Source organism: Apiospora aurea (assembly GCF_038362705.1).
Source record: "Apiospora aurea strain CBS 24483 chromosome Unknown utg000005l_segment0_segment0, whole genome shotgun sequence".
Taxonomy (NCBI): domain Eukaryota; kingdom Fungi; phylum Ascomycota; class Sordariomycetes; order Amphisphaeriales; family Apiosporaceae; genus Apiospora; species Apiospora aurea.
Window position 1 is genome coordinate 5,321,292 of NW_027117392.1, and position 24,921 is coordinate 5,346,212.

Consider the following 24,921-nt stretch of genomic DNA (forward strand, 5'->3'; position numbering starts at 1 on the left):
CCTAAACCCGATAATAGCTAGACCTACCGGTTAACGCTGACGCCCCGCTTACGATAATAAACCCACTAACAATAACCGTTATTAACCAGTACGCCTAGGATAAAATAACGACGATAGTATTAAATGGCCGGTAACGAATGGCTAGTACAGGATAAATAAATTAAATAAAATAACTATCGAAAGTTACGTAAAGATAAGATATAAATATACTAGATTATAAATATCTAATATAATTTAATTAGGGTATAAATATATTAGATTATAAATATCCGATATAATTTAAGGGAGATTAAATATATTAGATCGCGGATATTTAGCGTAATCTAAGAATTAGTGAAGGAGAGATTAAATATATAAACTATAAACCTTTCTTATATATTTTATATAAACACTTTTTACTTTAGCGATTAATTTAAATATTAATTTAACCTATTAATAAAGTATATTACCTTAACGGATTTATTACACTTTCACGTTAAACCTCACGATTAAGTTAAAATATTACTATTATATTAAAAGACCGGGTTTTTTACACGTTTAAGTATTTTCTCGTCTTAGTTAACATAAACTTAGCACGTTTACAAGGTTTCTTTTAAACCCCGATAGCCGTTCGTTATATTCGATTAACTTACGTTTAAAGTAACGTGATTTTTTAACCGGTTTTTTCTTTAAACGTTTCTCTTAATTTTATATACTATTTAATAACGTTACGAAACTTATTAATAAAAAATTTCGTTAAATTATACACTTACTTTTATTACGTTATATTAATAACGTCTTTTACTAGTAATTAAAAGCCGTAAAAGTCGTAAAGAATAGTGAAAACGTAAGAAAAGTCTAGATTTTAATAGAATTAATAATAAACTACTCTTATTATCGAGTAAGTGTTAATATAGATTAAATTAATACGTTTTAAGTTATTATTAAAGATTTTTAATAAGTAAAGCTTTATTACCTTAAATTTATTACTAGTATTTATTTTTAAATTATTAATATCGATGTTTTTCTAATAAAACGTATACTATTAATCGTATTAAAAAGAGATATTAATAATTTAATACTTTACGAAATTATCGGCTTTATTAAAAGTAATGTTAATATAGTGTAATTAACGAGTAATATTTATAACCTCTTTTTTAACTATATTATATAGGTTTATTAAGTATATATCGCCGATTAAACGTTTATTAAATATTTTCTTTATATTAAGTATATTATTATAGATTTAATTACTTACTTTATTATATAAGCTATTAAAAAACTAATCGTTTTTAAAAATAGCGTTTATAAGTGTTTTTTATAAAGCCGTTATTAATTTCCGAGGTATAAGCTTATTAACTTTATTATTATTATTATTCTTAAAAATATTATAAGTAATACCGTTATACTATATACGTAAATACTTAATATATCCTTTTAAGTGAGACTTTATTCGTAATAATTTAAATGCGGTATATAAATAATGCTTATAGTGTTTATACTTTTACTTTAACACTTCTCGCGTACACCGTCCCCTTCGGTAAAACGTTAAACTAGCCCTAGGTTTTTAAGTCTTTACGGCCTCTTATTAAATAAGTAAATAAAAAAAGAGAAAGAAAAAATTAAAAAATATCGGCTTATAATAAAACGGTATCTCGAACGTTATTATATAGTAAAATTAACGCATTAACTAACCGGCTCTACGTCACACTATTTAAATATGCGTGGAAAACACCTATTTATATGGCGTAACGCAATATTCCGGGGTTTACCGCGATTAATGCAAAACGCATATGTATGCGCGTTTTATACATCGCTAGCGGCGGCGATACGGGGCCGCCAGTAGAAATTTTGGTTTCCTGTCAATCGAACGCCGATCGTTGGGACGGAACAACAACACCATCCATCCTATGTTTTTGTCGGATTATAGGGCCGAAATCGAGGGGAGAAAAAGGAAAAGAAAGTTTCTTTTCGCCAAAGAAATATCAGGCACAATGCTTTGTTCCAAGACACCAAGGTATTGCCAGTGTATTGGCGCGGTTTAGCTAACCCAGGCGCCAGTTCTAGCGCATGTGTAGCTCATGAATCTGGTGGTTGATGACGCACAGGTCGATCCTATTTGATGTCCAAATCCAATGTAACGCTTAAATCCTGGGTGCGCGATGGGGGGATCGGCAATGGCCCCAGCATGGACCAACTCATGCGTGACCGCGCCGGCGCTTTGTATGAGTCGAGAACCCGCGACCCCATACATACACCATAAGCAGTGTAAGTGAGAAATATACAGTATGCATGTATGTATGCAAGGAGACAGGAATGGGGGAGGAAAAGGAAGCACGGGGCAAAAACCAAGCCGTCTACAAACGAAGCTTCCTCGATGACTCCCGATATGATCGATTGGATAGATCAATGAGACCTTGGACATCGCGTTACTGGTAGTGATGTGTAAGACAGCACATGTATCCATCCGGTAGCAGTATCGTTTGGTCCGATGCCATATAGAGTACAGAATATGCAGATGTGATGTGGCTTACATACGTGATACGGACCACCGAAATCTTGGAGGTTGGAGGTTGGAGGTTGCCTATTCGGATACCGAGAAGCGGGAGCGCCTTTTGTGTGCGGGATGTGCCCGCATGCAGCGCAACTTGCAAGCGTGTACGACCAGAAGGGAGGCGCAGCAGCGATTGGCACCGGGGCAAGGGCTTTCTCGCTGCCAACACATCACATCACGTCTAAGAATAACTAGCACGAGACGGTATCTTCAGCCAGTCAGTGCCATGTATGGCTGCCATCTCTCGTCTTTTGCCTTTCAATGGTCGTGTCTACTGATTCGGGTTCGCTCTTAGCTATCCCTTCTGTGTTTGTATTATTTATAACAGAATGATTCAGGCCAAACCCAGGTTGTCGGTACCCGAAGCTGTTTAGAAGCTGTTTAGAGGCTGGGTATACGACACGACGTATAGCCGGTAGCTATGTAGCTCGATAGCACCTCCCGCCTATACACCTATATCAAGGGAAATAAATAAATATACAGCCTGGGGAAGGCAAGCACGTGTACTAGAAGGGGTATGCACATCTGGCTATCGTGCAGAATGCCCAGCGCATGTTGAAAACTGCTAGAGCATCTGACAGCTCACAGCAATCTAGGCCATGGCATGGCCTTGTCGCGTCGTGACAGGCTTCCAGACTCGTCAGCAAGACACAGCCTAGGTAGACTCTTGCGCCACGCAGGCTAGGCACTTTCTGTATCAAGGGGTCGTGGTGTCCGTACTCTGAAGATTCTAAGCTCGAAGCTGCTGTCGTCGGCGACCAATTTGAACAGATCGCATTGTGGCTTTAATTGCCCTTGAATGTATGGTACACTACGGAGTATTGGAGGTGCTACTGTATGATTTGTGTCCACCATCCATCAAACCACTGAGGGACCCCTCAAGCTGGGTTCCAGAGTGGAGGTCATTTCTGCGGGTTCTGCGGGAGTAAGACCCGGCAGCTAAGAGGGCAAGGACACCGGACTGGCCCATGCTCGATTTGTCTCGAGATGCAAATGTTGTTGTGCGTGTCTCGTCTCGCGGCCCGCCAAGCCTCGTGGGGTACCGATCAATCGATGGCAGCCAGCATCAGTTGATGGACGACGCAGCCAGCCATGGCAAGACAAGACGGGCAACGCATCGACATCCATTAGGTAGTCAACGTTGACTGAAGCTGAAGAGCATCTGGACTCCGGAGTCGTAACTTCTTGACAGCAGCAGCTGCATCGACATCCGCATGCAACAAGTTTCGTTCAATCCTTTCCGGAGAGGATCCCAGCCTCCCAGGGCGCTCGTTGGCTTAAGACTTTTTGGGTTTACGTCCACCGTTGGACAGAATTGTGACGGAACCCAGGTGCCAGGTGCGAGGCAAGGCGCCTCTTAGACTTTCAGACTCCATCCTACTTGTAGTAGTGGGCACATATTCATCTGCCTTGGAATAATAGAGTTTCGTATCCTTTGAACACGACCGACCCATCCAAGTCGCGTTGATTTGATAGATGCCACTGCAGTCAACCTGATGAGCCGACAAATTTTCTCTCTCTGATCGTCTCCCAGGGCTGATCGCCCGCAACACTTTGGAAGCTATTGCACCTCGCGCATCCACCCCTGCACACCAGCTTGCAATGGACATAGGTTAAGGTGGATTGGTGACATTTGTGGGTGAAGTTGCCCCTCCATCCAATTGGCCTCCATGGGTCTCGACGCTCGTCAGCTTGGTGGTACCTCGCCAGCAGCACCAATCAGACGCCTTCCCGGGCGCCTCTCATCGAAATTCCAATCTGCGAAATCCCACTGCGCAACGAGACCTGCCTCCCACCTCATAGGCTGACTAGGCTTCAAGAGACGGGACGCCAACAAGTCTATGTCGAGGCAAAGCGCGAGGCATGGGACGGACAACCAACCAACACACTACGAGCCTGAGTGCGAATGCTTGTCTCGCGCGGTCTAGGTGTGGTTTCTTGTGTCCCAACGTAGGATAGCTATTTGATGTCAGTACGTAGCATCTATAGACAAGCTGTAGGTATATCTCATGCAGGTGTCTCCATTCACAAGTATACCTACGAGTCGCGCCGGGTCAACAGATCAACCACTAGGTTGTAATTGTCTTAGCTGTCATGTGTACATTATCCAACCCCGTACCAATCATGCCCCCCCATATATAGTTTCTCTAGACCAAATCAATTTAATTGACTGAGGAGGAGCTAAAAGCGCAAAAGCGTTGGTGGTACATTTCCTGTATGTATGTAGGTAGGTAGGTAGAGAGAGGTACAGGGCATACACCAACAGCAAACTTCTGTCTGCTGTTGCGCTTGCACACATCACTTCCCAAAAGCCGGCCTCCATGCCTATCACTACTACTACCACCACCACTACTACTACATTACTACATGCCTTCGCATTAGTGTAACCCAGCTGCTCGCTCGTCGCATTTACATACCTCACACTTGCCCGCCGTCCACACTCACCCTATCTAACTACTTACTTAGTTGCCCAAGGCCATATTGTCTAGCCGCCGCTTGTTGTGCAAAACTCACCTCACCTCACCTCACCCACCACACACATCCACGTTCACCCACAACAGTTCCCAGCGATTGATTGCGCGCGACATACGCCCACGACACCAATTCCCGGAGCGATGACTCTAGCTAGCCCGAACCACCCTCACTACCATTGATGGCGTCTCCTTCCTAGTGGAGCCCCCCCATGAGGTTTTGGCGACACGGTCTGAGAGTCTGGTTCCAGTCCGACGACAATGACGAGAGATGATAGCCAGGCGCGAATCACCTCGTTCGCGAGCTCCAGCAGCGGGCGATCGAGCATGACGCTGAGGGCCGGTGCAGGAAATGAATCGCCCGCCCCCAGTCGTTCGGCATCCGTCTCAGCAGTCTCCAAGAAGGCCACGCCGAAACCGTTGCGAGTTAATGAGAATGGCAAGACCGTCAGGTGGGTCAATTGTGTTTCCTTTGCGCTACAGTCCAGTACACCACCATCTCCAGTCTTTCGGGGGGCCCTGTGTCCATGCCTAGTAGGTTCATGTCTGTGTCGAGTCTACTACGTATTGATTCCCTATATGTCATTTCTGTCAGAAGTAATCAAGGATGGCGCCGCCGTGACTGCTGCTCCTCTTTTTTTTCTTTTTTCGTTTTTTTTGAGGTTACAGTCGCTATTTCCTTGCGCTCGCCACCAGTTCGGGGAGGATAGGGCGGCCCTTGCATTCTTTCTTCTTCTCCATACCCAAACCCTATATTCCTGGAATTTCCGGCCAAAGGCCGTCTCTGTCTCGCTTACTCTGGACCAATTGCCCATTGCGCCGTTTCATGGACGGACAAAGAAAGAAGAAGCAAACGGGCGTGTTATGATCTACATTATCCCTACGACTGTCAGACGTTTGCGCGCATGAATCATCGACTGGGCCGATGAAGAGCTGCTGGCGCTGCTACTATATACGAGTGTAATGAATGTCCTCAGGAACTGACAGCTTCCCTGCCTCGGCTCCCGTCTAGGCCGTTTAAAGAAGATTCGCAGATCTCGCCGACCTCAACCACCGGAAGCCGTACCACCCTTTCGCCTGCGTCTACGACCTCGAGCAATTCCTTCTTCGATTCGCGCCGCAGAAGCGACCTCACCAATTACCGTCGCGACCTCGCCGTGTTAGATCCCTCTGGCGGCCGAGTTCCGCAAATACAAAAAGATTCGCCTTCGGCAAGCCCGACCCATAATAGCATCTCACCGTGGCTGTCCATGCCGGGCAACGGTGCTGCGACGTCCAATCCGCCCACGGGCTTCTTTGGGACCACCTTCTACAACGACTCGAGCGATGCGCTATCGACGGCCTCGCAATTGTCTCCAGCCTTCCGACAGGGCCCGGGAGGTATTGGGGGTGCAATTTCGCCACGAACAACAAATCCGGGCCAACCGTCGGGAACGTCAAGTTACGAGTTGCCAGAAGGTGCTTTCAGCGACGACCGAAGACCCTCTGTAGCGAGCACAACCACTGCTAGCAGCCAGGGATCCAAAGCTAGTGGCACTAGAGGTGGATTAAGGAAATTGCAGGGATTCTTTGGGGAAGAGTTTCCTGGTCGCGATGGATCAGAGACGAGCCTGCCTGCTAATGCCACCTCCAAAGACGGCCAACGTTCCTACTCCTTCAATCGACCGCATCGCGAAAGGAACTACTCAAACGCCACAGACCACACCCGAGACGCGTCGCCGTCTTCGTCACGCCCCCGCACACCCGTTCCATCGAGCGATGTAGTGCCATTTCTTTATCAGGAGGCCAACGACATCGCCAAATACGGCGAAGCACCCGTCCGCGATATGCTCGCCGGACCCGACAAAGAGCGCTATGCGGACAACGCCGCAGGCCAGATACCACCCAAAACCTCGTCGTCGTCACGATCCGGTCACTCGATAGTGCACCTACCTGGGCACCACCGGCACAACAAGAGCAATGAGGATGCAAACTCCCTGAGGCCCGTGAACAGTCGAGACGATTCCATCACGGGCAATTACGCTATGAAAGACCGCGCTGGCTCCGCGGGTCAACCCTCGCGGCAGAGAGCCCAAAGCCCAACACCCAGCACCAGCAGCAGGCTTGCTTCGGTCGATGGCCAGACGTCCCCTGGCTCCAGCCATCACCAAGGCAAGCGGGGCATATTTGACCGATTCCGAGGGCACAAGAAGCAAAAGGATGACACTGCCCCGTCCCGACTCAGAGAGTTGCCACAATCCAGCCGCTCTCTAGTATCTGGTTCTTCGCGTACAGATTTGACGCTGGGAGAGCAGACGCCTTACAATAATAACAACAAACCCTTACCTCCTATTAACCAATTCGACCAATTGCAGGGGGAACAGCAGCAGATGCAGTATCAGCAGCAGCAGCAACAACTACTACAACAGCAGCAGCAGCTGATGCTACAACAACAAAGCCCGCAACAGCAGCAACTGCAACAGTCACCGATGTCTCAGCCGCCGTCAACGCAAATGCCCCCGAGCTCCCGGCCGTACCAAAATAACCGAAACGCGACCTTCAACAACAAATTCCCCTTTTCCAAGAAGAATCGTGCGCATAGGCCATACGACGACCAAGATGAGTACATTGGGCCGACCGATAGAAATGATGCCGGCAAGGTGTTCCACCTCGACACGAATCTGAGCGATATGGAGGGTATTCTAGCACACCCTCCGCCTCTGACCCCTATGGATCCCACCCTTTTCCTGAAAGAGCCGGAAAGAGCACCCGAGGTTGACCGGTCTCGAGGCGGTGCATGGAATGCACCGGACAGCTGGGCTGTCCGGAAGAATGCCGATGATCAAGCTGCACATGCGGAAGACATAGACCAATCCGTCACCTTGCCTCGACCCGAAGAGAAAAAGGCCAACCATTGCATCCGTGTATTCCGTGCCGATGGAACATTTGCGACCATTCAGTTACCACTCGACTCTACGGTATCCGAGGTCATGGCACACGTCGTTAAGAAGACGTATGTTCAAGATGGCCTCGAAAACTACCACATTGTCCTGAAGAAGCACGATCAGGTCCGCGTACTTGCGGCTGTTGAACGCCCGCTGCTGATTCAAAAGCGTCTGCTGCAGCAGGTTGGCTACGAAGAGAAGGATCGCTTAGAGGATATCGGCCGGGAAGACAACAGTTATCTTTGCCGCTTTCTATTTCTGTCGGCAAGAGACAGCGACTTCACTGTTGCTCCTCATGATCTTGGGCTCGGTAGGACCACCAAGTTCAACCACGTCGACCTCTCTGGGCGTAACCTCATCACGATACCAATCACGCTGTATTCCAAGACCGGCGATATCATCTCGCTCAACTTGTCGCGCAACCTCTCATTGGACCTGCCCCGGGATTTCATCCAGGCGTGCCCTCAGCTTAGGGACATCAAATTTTCCAGCAACGAGGCCAGGAAATTGCCAATAAGTATAGGAAGAGCGAGCCGGCTCACATACCTTGATGTGTCCAATAACCGCCTGGAAGAAATACAGCATGCCGAACTACACCACCTGAGTGGCTTGCTGAAACTGAGCCTGGCCAACAACCGCCTGAACAACCTTCCTACCTACTTCTCTGGATTTAGGTCATTGCGGTCACTGAATCTGTCATCGAACTTTCTGGACAAGCTTCCACCGTTCCTTTGCGAACTTGAGAGCTTAGTTGACATTGATGTCAGTTTCAACTCGATTGCAACGCTTCCAGAGGAGATCGGAATGTTGAGGAACCTGGAAAAGTTTGTCATGACGAACAACAGACTAGCCAACACGCTGCCCTCCACTTTCAGCCAGTTAACAAGCCTCCGCGAGCTGGATCTAAAGTACAATACTCTCACATCGATCGATGTTATATCAGAATTGCCGAAGCTGGAGATCCTTTCCGCCGATCACAACATGATATCACAGTTCATCGGTACTTTTGAGAGGGTGCGAAGCCTCAAACTCAACTCCAACCCTATCACCAAGTTCGATATTTCCAGCCCTGTTCCAACGTTGAAGATGTTGAATCTCTCAAACGCTCAACTCGCCAGCATTGATGGCTCGTTCAACAACATGCCGAACTTGGAGCGACTGGTTTTGGACAGGAACTATTTTGTCTCCCTGCCCAACACCATTGGCAACCTGAGGAAGTTGGAACATTTCAGCATTGCTAACAACTCAGTGGGCGAGTTACCTCCTGAGATTGGCTGCATGAATGAGCTGAGAATCCTAGATGTAAGGGGCAACAATATCCGGAAGCTCCCGAACGAAATTTGGTGGGCAAACAGGCTGGAATTTTTGAATGCTTCGTCGAACGTGCTTGACGTTTTCCCCAAACCTGCTTCACGTCCGCCACAGGCGCCCGGAGAGCCACAAAACCCGAACGCATTCACCAATAATAAAGGTGCGAACGGCCTTCTCTCGGCGGGTTCTAGCACGGAGGAGCTTCTTATGCCTGATGGGTCCAGGCGGCCAAGCCAAGCATCAAGCACATTGCTCAGCGTGGGTCCGTCGCCGGTTCCTGGCGGGGAGACCGCAAGAGTTCTGTAGTTTCTGTGTACGGAAAGGGTGGCCGTAAGACATCTGTCGTGTCGCGAAGTACAACGGGCGCGTCGAGTAACACTACGGTCGCTCCTTCAATGGCCTCCAGGAAAGATTCTGGGCTTTCTGCAAGGCTAACAAACACCTTTGCTGGGTCGTTGCGCAACCTCTACCTCGCCGACAACCAGCTTGACGACGATGTCTTCGATCAGATCACCTTATTGGGGGAGTTGCGTGTTCTAAACCTGTCCTACAATGACCTCAGCGACATGCCTCAAAGAACCGTCAAGAGTTGGCCGCAGCTTGTTGAACTGTACCTGTCTGGCAACGACATGACTAGTCTGCCGGCAGATGATCTAGAGGAGTACAGCTTGCTCCAAACCCTCCACCTCAACGGCAACAAGTTCACAAACCTGCCGGCCGATTTCTCACGGGCCAAGAAGCTCGCAGTGCTCGACTGTGGAAACAACTCCCTCAAATACAACATCTCCAATGTGCCCTACGATTGGAACTGGAACCTCAACCCCAATTTGCGGTATCTCAATTTGTCCGGCAACAAACGTTTAGAGATCAAGCAGACCGGCTTTGGGACGGGCCTACAGAACCGCGAGCAGTATACCGATTTCAGCAGGCTCCAGAACCTTCGTGTTCTTGGCTTGATGGACGTCACCCTTACGCAACCGAGCATCCCGGACCAGAGCGAGGATAGGCGTGTTCGAACTTCCGGGTCGTTGGCTGGTCACCTTCCTTATGGTATGGCGGACACGCTGGGTAGAAATGAACACTTATCTACAATCGACCTTGTTGTTCCCCGGTTCAACTCATCAGACTCGGAAACCCTTCTGGGACTTTTTGATGGCCAGGCTCTAAGCAGTGGCGGCTCCAAGATCGCCAAGTACCTGCATGAGAACTTCGGGCACATCTTTGCCACAGAGCTCAAGGCTTTGAAAACCCGGCAAAACGAGACCCCCAGTGACGCACTCCGTCGGGCATTCTTGGCTCTGAACAAAGACCTCGTCACCATAGCTTACCAACACACTGAAGAGCGGCCTTCAACCGCCCATCGTGGGTCTGCAGCCCCTTTGGTCCTAAGCAAGGAAGATCTGAATTCCGGCGGCGTCGCCACAGTTGTCTACCTGCAAGCACAAGAGTTGTACGTCGCCAATGTCGGTGACGCGCAAGCCATGGCCATCCAGTCAGATGGTTCGCACAGGATATTGACAAGGAAGCACGACCCAGCCGAGCCGGCAGAACGTCAACGCATCCGGGATGCTGGCGGATGGGTGTCCCGACAAGGTCGACTCAATGATCTCCTTGAAGTATCGCGAGCATTCGGCTATGTAGACCTGATGCCTGCTGTTCAAGCGGCACCCCACGTCGCCAAGATGAACATCACGCCACAGGACGAAATGGTCTTGATTGCTACAAAGGAACTGTGGGAGTACCTGACGCCTGGCTTGATAGTGGATGTAGCTCGATCTGAGCGAGGTGATCTTATGCGCGCCTCCCAAAAGTTGCGCGATCTCGCCATGGCATATGGTTCGAACGGAAAGATCATGGTCATGATGATCAGCGTCTCGGATCTGAAGCGCCGGCAAGAACGGTCCGCACGCCTGCATAGGGGCCAGAGCATGTCACTGTACCCATCCGGCATCCCAGACGACTTCCAATACCCTGCCAAGCGAGGCAAGCGAACCAAGGGGAGAGGTCCAAGACTCGACGCTACATCGACTGGAAGCAGAAGTCCCTGCTCCTACTGGAAAGCCATCTATCGTCTTCACTGATATCAAGAACTCGACCAACCTGTGGGAGATGTACCCCTCTGCCATGAGATCGGCCATCAAGCTGCACAACGAAGTAATGCGTCGGCAATTACGCCGGATCGGTGGTTACGAAGTCAAGACTGAAGGTGATGCCTTCATGGTGTCATTCCCCACCGCAACATCGGCTCTCCTTTGGTGTTTCTCGATACAAACCCAGCTTCTCGAGGTCAACTGGCCATCGGAGATTCTGAATTCCGTCTCCTGCCAAGAAGTTTTCGACAATGATAAGAACCCAATCTTCAAGGGATTGTCAGTCAGAATGGGTATTCATTATGGTGAACCTGTCGCTGAGATAGACCCTGTCACGCGACGTATGGATTACTTCGGTCCCATGGTCAACAAAGCGTCTCGAATCTCATCGGTTGCCGATGGTGGTCAAATCACGGTGTCGGCCGATTTCATTTCCGAGATCCAGCGCTGCCTAGAAACGTATCAAGAAAAGGGCAACGGGGTTAGCGGTACCGAAGACGCTTTTGACGACGACGCTGTTGCAGCTCAAATCCGTCGCGAGCTCAAATCATTGAGTTCGCAAGGTTTCGAAGTTAAGGAGATGGGCGAGAAGAAGCTGAAGGGTCTTGAGAATCCGGAATACATCTATTCGCTCTATCCCCACTCCCTTGCTGGCCGAATCGAATACCACAACCAGGATGTTCGTGCGGCCGAGGTTCCTGCCCTAAAACCGGCGACGCTCGAAGCCGGCAGTGAGCTCGGATTCGACCCCGAGATGATCTGGTCGCTATGGAAGGTCAGTCTGCGCCTCGAGATGTTATGCAGTACTTTGGAGGAGGTTTCTGGTAGGGGCCTCCAGCCTCCCCGAGACGGAGCTCCTGGAGCGGATGAAGCAACGTGGCGGCGAAGTCACCGAACGGTTCTTATTCAATTTTATGGAACACCAAGTAAGCCGTATCGAGGTAAGTTGCATTTGTTCCCCCATTCCTTTGATATGACTTGTTTGTCAATGACTAACAAATGAAAACAGACTTGCGTCACGACCCTGTCGGTGCGACATATCGCAGCTGGTGGAGGGACGATCACGAAGCTGGATGATCTCAGGACGCCCATGCCAGAAGTTCTGGATGATCTTGCGAAACAACTCAAGCTCCTTGAAATGTACAAGGCCAGATACGGCCCCCTCAGCGACATGGAGGACGAGGGTATCGATACGGAAGAAGAGATGATCTGATTCCGTGGTTGGCTCACGTCGCCATCTGGCTTCTTCGTCACACACGCTCGCACCTATGCATATATATACTATACTCAACCTTGGCGGAACCCCTAACCTACGCTCTTCTCCAATTTCTTACATTCTGCATACACTCGCCGTGTTGCCTCTTCGCATTACCATTTTTGCAGCGAGCATTCGGATACACCTATATACCTACCGACCTTTGTAATGCGTCACGAAACATTTTTGCTACTGGGAGGCATACCTGCATTTCGAAAGCTTGGGAGGGGCTGGCTTGTTTTGCCACTGATACCATGGGACATTGGGAGATGGTTCTTGTTTTTCTAGGCGCGTTGTTTAGTGCCGCTTGGGCCAGTCATGGAGGCCCCGTGTCACCGCCACACCAAAGAACCGCCCATTGGTCTTTCGGGTTGGCAACATTAGGTTACTTTTTTACCACTACTACAACACTATGTAATCCGTGGAGAGGGGGAAGAAGGCAAAAGATATTGCCTATCTCGGAGTTCTGACGGAGGAAAGTCTGGCTGGTTAGACTATGCGATGGTGATGGTGATGGTGGTGGTAGGTGGTAAGCGAGTGGGGATTCAAAAGGGGAGAGACAAAAGGAAGAGACACCCGCGAGACGAGGGCTCTTCCCCCCCCCTCTCTCGGCTCTCTTGATCGAGTACGATATAATCTGGCTTGGCGGGCGGTCGGCGGCTTCAAGGTCGAGGAGGCTGTTTATTATCACCCCTTGGTCATCCAGTGTGTGGATCAGCTGGGCAAGGGGGAGAGCAAGGGAAATGGCGCTCCGTGACATGGGGGCAACAACGAGACAGGCAGCCGGTCGTCTGCTGGGGTGGCTGGGTCATGTAGATACATAGGGCCACGGGTCACAGTGGCGGGCTATTATGACCGAAGACGTAATCGTTCGTATTCCAAGTGAACCTACCTAACTGATTTGTGCGGATGTGTGTGAACTGCCCTTTTACTCTGTTCTCTGCTTGGTTTTCGTAGAGGCTGGACGCAGCAGGAGCTGATAGCCCCTGGACGCGTTCACTTCTACGATATGGATTGGCGGTTTATAGGTACCCGTAACGACTTGGCGGATGAACTGGAGTCCATCACGGGGATCGGCCATATCCTGCTATACAACTACGACGGCGAGAATGAGGGCAAATTATAACAGCTCGTTCAGACCGATGCCTGCTCGCCTCAACACGGCGGTACAGGACATTTTGGCTTCCATCAGTGTCGCCAGCCGCATGTTCTGGGCTTCGAAGCGTCAGACTACGCGCTCCGAAGATGCCGCCTCTTGCCTCATGGGACTTTTCGACGTAAATATGCCCCTGTTGTATGGAGAAGGCATAAAGGCTTTTGCGCGGCTGCAGGAAGAGATTATCAAGGTCTCCACGGACACGTCTATACTGGCCTTCACGAATCCGTGGTTGTGGGATCCAACAGGTGTGCTGGTAAGCGATTTTCGTAGTTCACACTTCTATTTCAGTGTCTCGAAAGGGTTGAGTATTCGCCTCTGTTAGAGTTACCTGAACTACCCCATGAGATATGCTTAGGTTGCATCCTCAAAACTGAACTCAAATAGGCACCAAACCCTGCAGCTTTCGGTCTTAGGCTACCAGCGGTTTGGGAGTGGAATGTCGAGCGTCCACGCATGCTGCTAGAGAACGACCGGATCTGCCTGGAGGTGATTTTGTGTCGTACATCTGCCTGGGAATACAGCCACAATGATACCCGGGACGCCAGGAAAAACACAGGAGAGGGGTCCAATGGCCCGGAGGAAGGACGGACTTTCTTCTATGCTGTGCTTGATGCTTCCTCGACGATGCCTATCTGACTCGTCCCGCGATCCTTGTGCGCCGGGAGCATGGCTCAGTATACAGACGGGAAGATGCCTCGGTGTTATATTTTGTACATACTGGTCTCTCGGATGATAACCCCAGTACAATGTATCGTGGTGAAAGACGAATACGTTCTGGATCACTGTTTCCAGGTTAGTTACCAACTCACCTCACACTCTATTACCTAGAACCTATATTCTTTTGCTGGTTATTTCAACCTGGCCCCCTATTATATAATGCATCAAAGGGTACTAATGTGCATTTAGTTGTGACTAGAGATGCAAGACGTGAACACATCAGGCTGAACGGCTATTTAAGAACCTCGTGGGGTACCATGTCGCGAAGGGACCATTCGAGCCGCCCTTGGTGCAAGATCTGGACGATGCTCGACCTGCAAGACTTACTTACCAGCTTCGATTTCTCAGGTGAGCTGTATGCGCCAACGGCTCTCACAGCCTTGGCGCGAACAGATCCCGAATCAAGGGCCAGGATCGTCTACGACAGCTTCCACAAGCTAGATCGCTACCTGATCCCACTGACGGACCAACGGAAGCCCACAGGCACGGTGCTGATACAGGACAGCAAAGCCGGTTCGCCGCCGAAGCGTAGACTCACGGTGTCGATCGAAAGCATAACGTTCTTGGAAAGAACCATGCTGGAAATGCGGATAGACATCGAGAAGACAGAAGACGATGCCGGTGACGAGTCTCAGGAACAGTGTGTTATCCTGGAGTGAAGCGGTCAAGAAAATGCCTGTAGCGACATGACGGGGGAGAAAAGAACAGTGAAGAGGCGAGCAAGCGTATGAGCATGCTTCCTAAGCCATGAAGTTCGAAGTGATCCAGAGAGATCACGGGCTGGAAGATTAGGACCATATGACTATGATGCTCTTCTTTCATGCGATATATACATCAACTGGAACACTACCAATCTCTACCCACACACCTGTGCCCAGTCTCCGAAAGCCCCCTGCTATCCACATGCACCATAGAGAGAGCATGTAACAATCTCTGCCCGGCACCTCAAACAGCTGTATAATGAACCAAATGAAGGCTTGCCCTCTGCCGTATCCTGCAGGCGTTGATATGCCCTTTTTCTGATCGGATTGGTCAATACCTGCGTGTTGCATGCCTCAGGGAGACTCACAACCCTCAACGTAAACTTAAGTTCATCCATATTGTTTGTATGCACCATATATGACGTCTCCTCAAAGATGTGGTATTCACCAGGAGCTGGCCCGCTATCACGGTAGGATTGATTTGGAGACGTCTATAGTGTAACTGAAGTATCAACCCATATCTATTCTCATTCTATACGCTCGCCCAAGTCAGACTATGTATTAAAGCAGAAATGCAGAATCGCGCAAACCCCCAGGTGCCCCCGCTGCATTCGTCCCGCTCAGACTAGCAACGCGAACGCCTAAGACATCTCCATAACGCAGGTCCTTTTCCCGCGAGCGACGGGTTGCCGGAGCCTACCCCCGCCAGGGGAAGACGCCGAAGGCCTTGCGCGCTCGATGGGACTAAAGCCGACTTTAGGTCCCATTTCCTTGGCATGCCCGCATCTATAGCCTGATAAAGCGACTCTCGTACAAGTCTCTGTAAGGCCACACCAGCCATATTGGGCTTAGGCATATGCAGAATCCAAGCGTTTCGGGGGTACAAGTTCACCCCGGAAGCGTCGCTTATAGAGCCCCCATGGAGCAATCTCCAGTGAAAGATAGGACTTGAGGAGCCTTTCACATGAAGTCATCACTGGAAAATACTGTCAGTATTCAAGGTCCTCAGCGGGTTAGGGTTGTATAGTGATAACGTACTCGCCGAAGTCGTCCTCATAAGTCGTAGTGTCGGCGGCAGGGTTGGATCTGCCGACCACGACGCTGGTCTTGGTCTTCTGGGCCTTGCTCTTCTTGCCGCTCTTATCGGCAGCCTTCTCCTCCTTCATCTTCTCGTTGCTGAGGGCAGTCAGGGTGCTGGCAATCTTCTTGATCTGGTCGCTAGGCAGATCCTTGGCCAGCTGCTTGGAGAACTCTTGCAGGAACAGAGTGTAGTGCGCCTTCTTGGAGTTGCCGCCAATGATGGGGACGAGAACGTTGCGCATGTTCTCAAACTGCAGCTTGGTTTGCGGGTTCAACAGAGGCAGTGTGCCCAAGTTAACAGTCTTGGTGGGATCCTTGGGGTCAATGGGGATGGCAGCGCCGGCGGTCACAGCCTTGCGGTTGGCACTGACACCAATGCCACCGAAGAGATCGGCGGCGTGGTTTAAGTCAGACTCCAGCTCGGTGCGCTTGAGACGCTCGCGGCGTTCGGCTTCGGTCTCTTCGTCTTCACTGTCACCTTCGGCGAGCTGCTTGGCCCGCTCGGCTCGGAGTTCCTCAATGCGTTGCTTCTTGGACTTCTTGTTGGCAGCGGCCTCAGCGTCGGCCTTGGCCTTGGCCTCGGCGGCCTTCTTGGCCTTCTCACGCTCGACTTCGGAGTCTTCGGCAGCATCCCACGACTCTAGCACCTGAAGAAGGGGTTTCAGTATGTCGCGAGCCATATGGGATTGTTATTGGGGCCAACATACATCGCTATCATCCTCTTCGTCGTCGAACTTGCGACGACCAGCGGCAATGGCAGCCGCGGTAGCCGGGGAGCTAGAACTGCTGGAGTCGGACTCCTCCTCTTCGTCTAGAATCCAGGAGAACAGTCGGTCAGCAGAGTCCATGCATAGCCGAGAAGCGGCACGATCCAAATGCACCAGAACTACACAGGGGCATCGCATCGCGTATCAAGCCATACAGGGAGGCAGCTGAGATCCACTGTCGAGTCCTGTCCGACATTCTCTGTTGCAAGCGTCCTGGCGATGCAGACAACGCGACAGAGAAGCACGCAACGTGATGACAGGATCTCGGCGATGTGGCCATTTGCTCGCGCGTGTGCATACTGTGTGCGCCTTGTACATTTGCGACCATTTGGCTAGGAGGGGTACACGTCGATGTTTAACTTACCCCACTGCTTCTTGGGGGGCATTTTGGCGGCGAAAGTCGTTTATCGGGGAGAATGCGACGTGGCGATTTTTTTTAATACTGGGTTTGCGAGGAGGAGATCTGGTGTACAGTCTCTGTTCCTTTTTTTTATCGGCGTGTATGGAGAGAAGGAGTCGGTCGGTGTTGCACGGGATTTGGGAGGGAAGAAGAAAACAATGGAATGGTCTGGCTGGTCTTCACAAGCCCTGGGGGAAGAATTGTCAGATTTTTGGAGGGGTCGTTCGTCGGTTGGGCACACACACCCCGCCTAAAAATTCGTCCACCACCAACCAACCTATCTACGAAAACACTGGGTCGGATTTCTTCAAGGCACCCCAGCTCCTTGCCCAAGGTACTATATAACTCATTCCCAGAACGTTTAATCCTGAAATCAGAGTATAGGTAACATGTCTTGGCCAATCAAGAACTGCATAATGTATGGAGTCGCCTATAGGATTAGAAAGACGTTAGAACAAGGGGAGCCTGAAAGCCACTCCATAAGTATGTACCTGAGCCAATGATATAAGTGACATCACTTTCCTGGACCACATACAAGCAAAATTGGGGTAGCTCGTATATCTTTTGGACACCACTTCGAATTTCCCCTTGGGCATGTTTATCCGATATCTCTTTTTCTTTGGTATCAAAATCGAGGCCATCAGCAAGCAACCACGCGATACTGCTAGCCCATGGGGGCGGGGCATTCTTCTCCAGGTGTACGGGCCGCCGTTTAAAGGGGGTCTTGCTGGACGAATCGACCATTTTCGGCCCCGGAAACGACTACCACTTATTCATCGCCTGCAATGAAGTAGTAACTAACTCACGGTTCGGATTTGGAAACAGTTTGACTCATTTTCAACCACCGGTATTCCGCTTTCTTCACTCTGCCCGGCAGATAATTTGACTTGGCCTCATGCGTCCTTGCTCGCTAGGCTCAGTTGCTTAGATATGATAGCCCCAAGGCATCCCGGGTCTATAACGCCATCTTCTAGTTGACCGTGGTCCCATCACGGCACCGCTCACCGAAGCAGAAGAACAGCCGTTGGGTTCCCGAGTACGGAACCAGCTGACCTTGACACCATATGCTGTTTTGTCCCTGACGAAAACTGAGTTCGGGTACCGCAGCTCTACCACTCCAAGCAAGCGACAGCATGCGCAGATCCTCTCAAAACTTGGCCAACACGACGGACCTGGCCACCGTGTTGTCATGAGCCCCCTATACGGCCGCGGAGAAGACCCTGCCAGGCCTTGTGCTCCTGGTTTCGCGGATCCAATGGCTGGGCGTCGGTGCTGGGGAAGACGCTCCTCCTGGAACAGACAGGACCGAACCCGGGCATGAGCCGACTGAGGTACCTCACCAGACACGGCACCTTCGTCGAGATCCTAAAACGTCCAATGCGGCCGCCGCGTCGTAGACAACGGCGGCATGCCCGTCGACCTTTACGAACGCCACCACTACAGCGCCGCCGCCAGTCTTTCTGCTATCGAGTGCTGCGTGGAGGGTTGGAAGAGAGGCCAGGAATAGTTGGGGACTACGTTTTCTGGCACCTTTGTTCATATAAAAGAACGAAAAGGGCTAGATCTTGCTTGGTCATATGGATTCTATCTGAATCCCTTCCAAGGCCCGGATATTGGAACAGACGACCGAGTCTCTACAGCACATAGCTTCTCACCGCATGCCATGAGCAACCGGGACCTTCAACCTATACGAGATATTTCATGTAGGTTTCACAAGGAGAATGCTGTTGGCAGCGTTGCCCGCCAGATTAGACCGCCAAGCGCGCCACACAGCCTCTTGCGCGATGACATCCTCACTGATGCCGACATTTTCACCCGCCACCTCTTCGTACTCCGTTTTATGCACAAGACACCGAAGAGCTCCGAATCCACCAAGTCCATGTCCTACCTTTATAACGCGCTCACTTTAGGTATAGCGTAAGAATTTACAGAGCAACCGCCGCAGGTGGGTGATAAAAATAAAAAGACCGCGAACGCATATAAGCTATTCCAGAAACGATAACACCACCTAAAGAACACTTAAAAATCTTAAAAGAAATTTGTCACGGCTATTTAAGTAAAATAGTGCATTTCGATAATTTTTTTTAAAAGCGTTGTTTTTACTAGTACTCCGTAAGCAATCGTCGAAATAGAGGAACAATTCAGGGGTACTTCGATACACGCCCTTTTACAGTCTTTTTATTTTTATCAACTACCTGCGCCGCCAGCAATGCATGCAATCATTCATATGGATCACTGCACCCAGCTGTGCTTATTATATGGAGGCCTAGACTCCCAAGGAGCGAGGCAATTGCAGGAATCGGATTAGAGGAGACACAGTCAGCCCCACGCAGGTGGCTTCAGTCGGGTCATCATCAAGGCCGTGTGACCTCGGAATTGGACAACTCCCTTGAGGAATAAACCCGCGAGGTAGGAAGAGAAAAAGAAGAAGAAGAAAAGTACCTCTACCGGTGTTTGGTTTCATGAGAAATTGGCGACAATAACCAGGCAGGAGCTAGTAGTTTGTTGCCTCAGCTCGCCGACGAAAATGGGCCGGAAGGGGCCTTTGTGTGGGCAATTCCAGCACTTGGGCGTGTCCTCCCCGTTAGCTCCCGAGAATCTCGGATTCCAAATCCCGTGGCTGACTCACCACTATTCCTTCGTATTTTCGAAATAAATGCTTTCAACTTGCGGTTTTTTTATATCCAAGATAATTGAAGCAGATAACTTGTGGTTGTCGGATTGAGCGAGACGGCACGTCCAGAATGACTCGCATCAGGGGTAGAATCCAGTTGCCGGGGAGAGCGGGAACCCAATATAAAAGTTGCGGCTGACCCGAGTGCCCGGAAGCAGTATTACGGCGTTTGCTTGCCCCTGGCGCTTGTGAGGCTAAGACATTGCAGCGGTCCGACTCTCCCCAAACTTCCATTTTTTTTCTTACTCTACGAGTCACCAGACCCATTCCTGAATGTCAGCAGTCCGGGTTGACAAGGCACAGGGCATTGGCTTTGCCGATTCAGATTCGTCCAGTACGTATCTCGTCATGGACCACCAAGCTAAGGACGCCTTTGGGCTCTCTTGTAAGACAATATAAATCCCCGGGCACCTCAGGCAACATCCTTTGTTTGCCACCATGATCCCGACCCAGAGTCAACACAAAGACACATCACTCACCTTGATAAACATCCTCATTGCCCTATTGAGAGCCTACATCTACAGCATCCCAAACTCTCTACTCTACTTTGTTCCTCATGTTGTCAGCAAGAGTTCAACCAAAGCTCTGTACGCCGAACCAGGCTCTTCAGCTATCCAAGGCCATAGCTCCCCTTCTTCACAACTCCAGCCTTGGGTACAGTGCCGGCCTGAGAGGCACCACAGTATGTATCCAACAGCGAAGTAACTCGAGGGCCTTCTCCACGACCCCAGACCGCAAACTTCGCGACTTCTTCCCCGTCAAGGAGACGGAGCACATCCGCCAAACACTGCCAGCATGGCCTCATCACGGATACACCGAACAGGAGATGCTCGATGTCGTCCCTGACCACAGACCCCCTCAGACCACGGGCGAGTGGGTGGCCTGGAAGTTCATGCGCTTCTGTCGCTGGGGCATGGACTTCAGCACCGGCATGCAGAAGGAGCAGAAGGTCGACAAGGCCAACCCCACGACGGCCGTAACGGCGCTCAAGCCCCTGACCGAGGCCCAGTGGATGATCCGCTTCCTGTTCCTCGAATCGATAGCCGGCGTCCCCGGCATGGTGGCCGGCATGCTGAGGCACCTCCACAGCATCCGGCGGCTCAAGCGTGATAATGGGTGGATCGAAACGCTCCTGGAAGAATCCTACAACGAGCGGATGCACCTGTTGACATTCATGAAGATGTGTGAACCAGGGTTAGAGTTTCCTAATAATCTCCTACCTGGAGTGTTTCTTCGTTTGCTGACAGTGGCTTAGATGGTTCATGAAATCGTTCATCGTCGTAGCCCAGGGCGTCTACTTCAACTCCCTTTTCCTGTCCTACCTTATATCGCCCAAGATCACGCACAGATTCGTCGGCTACCTGGAAGAAGAGGCCGTCCATACCTACACCATGTGCATCAAGCAGATTGACGAGGGCCAACTGCCCAAGTGGACCGACCCCAACTTCAAGATCCCCGAGATTGCCGTCAAGTACTGGCAGATGCCCGAGGGCAAGCGCTCGATGCGAGACCTGATCATGTACATCCGGGCCGACGAAGCCTGTCACCGTGGCGTCAACCACACTCTCAGCAACCTCAACCAAAAGGATGACCCGAACCCGTTCGTCAGCGAGTACAAGAGCGGCCGGGCACCACCGCGGCCTGCCATCCGACCGCAAGGATATGAGCGAGCCGAGGTCATGTGATGGGATGGCTGCGGAAAACAGTAATCAGCTGTTGAGAGACAGCTGGGTGCTGAACTGAAAAGACCCCCGGAATGAGTTGGTTTTCCTTCCCGTCGTCTCGCATTTCTGGAATACGAGGGTGTTGTGGTTAATTTTGCATGGCGTTTTTGGGCGTTTGGGCCGTATCCCTAGATACCTCTCAACTCTGGCGTGATTGTTTTTCTTGGTTGGCGGGCTTTGCGGGATTCCCAGGCGCCCTCCGGGAGACAAATAGATAGACCGAGATATTTTGATCCTCGCAAGAGTTATTCCTAGAATAGTATATGCATGACCGGACCTAGTTCCGTCAGTCAAGCCAAGGGAGAGAGAAGAATGCGTGATTTGAGAAGGCGATCGTCGCCGAGCCCATTGACTCCGCCCGCAATGCCGTAATGCGGTATGACTCGAGGAAACATTTTTTTTGTCCACAAGTTCGCCTAAAGATAACCTACCCCTACGCAGATCGAGCGCTTGAACGTTAGTTGGAAGGGGAGCGTATGAATGAGATGACTTCATGGTGCCACGAAGATCGTGGCTCATCATGCCGGCCGCGCTTGTCAAGGTGGTGTTGACAGGTTAGTTCATGTAGGTAGGGGTGGAGATCCAAAAATAGGCATTTTAGCCTTTACTTTCACAGCCGCCGACAGCCACAATACCCCACGTAAAATAAACGCGCTGATGTTCGCTGTTGTTCTTACGTTGCCTTTCAATTAGAGGGGGGCTGTGCTAACGCACACTGTTGCAATGGTTACGAAATCCCATCCCCACACACCAATCCGGCTCGCCGGGCTCCGAGAAGGGAATCGAAACCACCATTGATCGAATAGTACGATACTTCCGGGCTATAGTAGTACTGATATCTTCTCTGCGTGGTATAGTCTCTCTATTTGCTACACAACCTGCTTTTGCAGATGGGTGGCATCTTATGCTTGCGTATGTCAGTGAGTGGATGACGTGTATCAGATAGAAGAAAGAAAGACATCGTGGATATTCATTTTGCTGTCTGTGAGTCCGTGTGTGTCTGGTATCTGGTGCGAGGGGCAGAAGGAACGTCGGTATCTCTCTCTCCCCCCAGCTCCTCTAACCCACGGGCCACGCCCAAGACAGCCAATCAGTCACTGCATGTCACCACAGCTGCCTCGAAAGAGCAAGTTTCTGTCATCGTGGACACTCCGCCGAGGCCCTGTACGCGTTTCGGATGCGCTAGATGCACGAGTCGAGCGTACATACGTTGTGCCTGACGAGCCTCTTGTCCATCCCCATCCCCATCCCTTGCTCCCTTGCTTGCTGGATTGCTCCGGTGGGAAATGTCCTTGGGATAGGATACATATGTAGGCGACCTAACGGTTCGGCTCATCGATGTAGCTAGGGGTCTGGCCTGGCGGACGGCCTGACACTGCGGGCCTGCTGAGGTGCTGGGTGCCGACCCAAAGAGAACTGGTGGGTTTCAAAGGACCCGACGTTTCAAGGATCCAGGCAAACCAAAGATTTGTCAAGCTCTCGCAGATAGGGACGCCCCGAAATGGAGATAAAACTCGATTTCATTTTGTGTGTGTGTGCGCGCGCGTGGTATGTTATGCATCGATCGTACTATCGTCAGTCCCCATTGTTCACGGTCTGGACTTCTTATTCAGTGATATCTGTGCAGGGTAGATGCAGCAAGTTGATCCGATCACAGCGTATAGAACCCAGTCTATGAAAACGATATATCCCACCCCGGCCGATAACAGTACTTACTATGGGCTCACACAGTGCATATACTCGACTCTTACAGGCTGGCAAGCAGCTGGTGACATTGTAACATCTTGGGTGCGATTAAAACTCCGAAGTCGTGGGTGATCTGCGAAAGCTGAGTCGCATCCTTTCCGGAGTCTCGCGCAAGTTGTAGGTTATGCCGCCAATGCGCGCGATCCTACTCTTTTCTTTTCTTTTTCTCTGCCCATGTTTGACGACTTCCCCTCACCCCTCTCTCAGACTAAAGAGACAGACTTTCTTCTAGAAGGGCGTGATACGGGGAGGATACCGCGGCGGCCATGGGGGAACCGGCCTCGACTGACTGGGCCAAAATGTCACGTCGAAACTTGTACTTCTACGACGCGAGCCGATCTCGATCGTCTCAAGCTCGTCTCATTCGCACGTATCGAGATAGGACCGTACACAGTCCCGAATCTTGGCGACCAAGCGCTGTGACAGTTTCCCTCTATCTCTTCTCTGCCTTCCAGGGTCTGGATCAGTGGATTCTGGTGTCGGGCGTCAAGAGGGACGAACGAAGGAAGTGACGATAGTCGGGTTTGTGCGCTAGATACCTAATGCAGATGGACCAGTAGGGTACCCCTTCGGTTAGATCTCCGTTGAGAGGGGACTCGACCCTGACACCTGCCAACGCCCAAAGGGACCTGTGTGCGAGTCGTGGCGGGCAGAAAATAGAGCGGAAGCATTAGCGGAAGCAAGCGTGTGTGTGTGCGTGTGCATGTGCTGGACGCATTACGGTAGGGTTTAGCGCCTCAATTCCAAATGCTACAGGTACCTGCCTCGGGTGTAGTCGACTGTAGCGGCAGGTACTCGGGAGCAAGCGCCCGCGACTCCACGGCCGACTGGTAGGCAGCCAACTTTATCGTTTCCGACTGGAAGCAGATCGTGGGAAATCCTGGTTGTTGTCATACATATTGCGAGTACGGTGCAGAATACGGTCCAGTCCGGTACCGCATTCTTCATTTTCGCTACTGGCGATGCTTGGGGAGAGTGACTGGCGTCTCCTCACGGCCGTCAATTACCCCAGTTTTCATCTTACTCTTGTGCGTGGCCGGTATTAGCCGTCTGACATAAATGCGTGTGATGTAGGCGACGATTGGTATAATTAATGACCTGTCGTGATTAGCCAAAGGCTTGTCTACGACCCAAATGCATACCATATTGTGGCCAATAGATCTGCTCTCTGTATCTAATAGGTGTGCTGGCAGTAATGTACGTACGGTGATCAGGGGTGCTGCTTGACGGGCAAATTGGTCTTTGGCAACAACAGTCCTGAGTCCATCTCACTCCCTCCTGTAATCCAAGCCATGGTCGTATACTTGAGCCATCCGGTGTTACACTTGTCCAAACTACTACCAACCAAACATAACTTCACATGCTCCGA

General features: G+C 50.6%; 5 protein-coding genes across 5 annotated transcripts; 4 read left to right on the forward strand and 1 right to left on the reverse strand.

Annotated features, from left to right (window-relative positions):
• Positions 1–5,265: 5,265 nt before the first annotated feature.
• Positions 5,266–12,542, forward strand: PG986_008173 (adenylate cyclase; the record flags this gene model as incomplete). The annotated part of the gene is made up of 5 exons (XM_066844395.1): positions 5,266–5,456; positions 6,017–9,230; positions 9,464–11,175; positions 11,228–12,270; positions 12,376–12,542. The coding sequence occupies 5 exons, from the start codon at positions 5,266–5,268 to the stop codon at positions 12,540–12,542; spliced, it is 6,327 nt and encodes a 2,108-aa protein (XP_066700507.1).
• A 1,184-nt stretch (positions 12,543–13,726) lies between these two features.
• PG986_008174 (uncharacterized protein) lies at positions 13,727–14,048 on the forward strand (the record flags this gene model as incomplete). Its single annotated transcript, XM_066844396.1, has 2 exons — positions 13,727–13,996; positions 14,043–14,048. The coding sequence occupies 2 exons, from the start codon at positions 13,727–13,729 to the stop codon at positions 14,046–14,048; spliced, it is 276 nt and encodes a 91-aa protein (XP_066700508.1).
• A 669-nt stretch (positions 14,049–14,717) lies between these two features.
• On the forward strand, positions 14,718–15,119 carry PG986_008175 (uncharacterized protein; the record flags this gene model as incomplete). The annotated part of the gene is made up of 1 exon (XM_066844397.1): positions 14,718–15,119. One exon carries the CDS (start codon positions 14,718–14,720, stop codon positions 15,117–15,119), a length of 402 nt encoding a protein of 133 aa, XP_066700509.1.
• A 1,055-nt stretch (positions 15,120–16,174) lies between these two features.
• PG986_008176 (uncharacterized protein) lies at positions 16,175–17,394 on the reverse strand (the record flags this gene model as incomplete). The annotated part of the gene is made up of 3 exons (XM_066844398.1): positions 16,175–16,888; positions 16,949–17,052; positions 17,373–17,394. 3 exons carry the CDS (start codon positions 17,392–17,394, stop codon positions 16,175–16,177), a joined length of 840 nt encoding a protein of 279 aa, XP_066700510.1.
• A 3,126-nt stretch (positions 17,395–20,520) lies between these two features.
• PG986_008177 (Alternative oxidase) lies at positions 20,521–21,767 on the forward strand (the record flags this gene model as incomplete). Its single annotated transcript, XM_066844399.1, has 3 exons — positions 20,521–20,669; positions 20,731–21,276; positions 21,338–21,767. The coding sequence occupies 3 exons, from the start codon at positions 20,521–20,523 to the stop codon at positions 21,765–21,767; spliced, it is 1,125 nt and encodes a 374-aa protein (XP_066700511.1).
• Between the last annotated feature and the right edge of the window lie 3,154 nt (positions 21,768–24,921).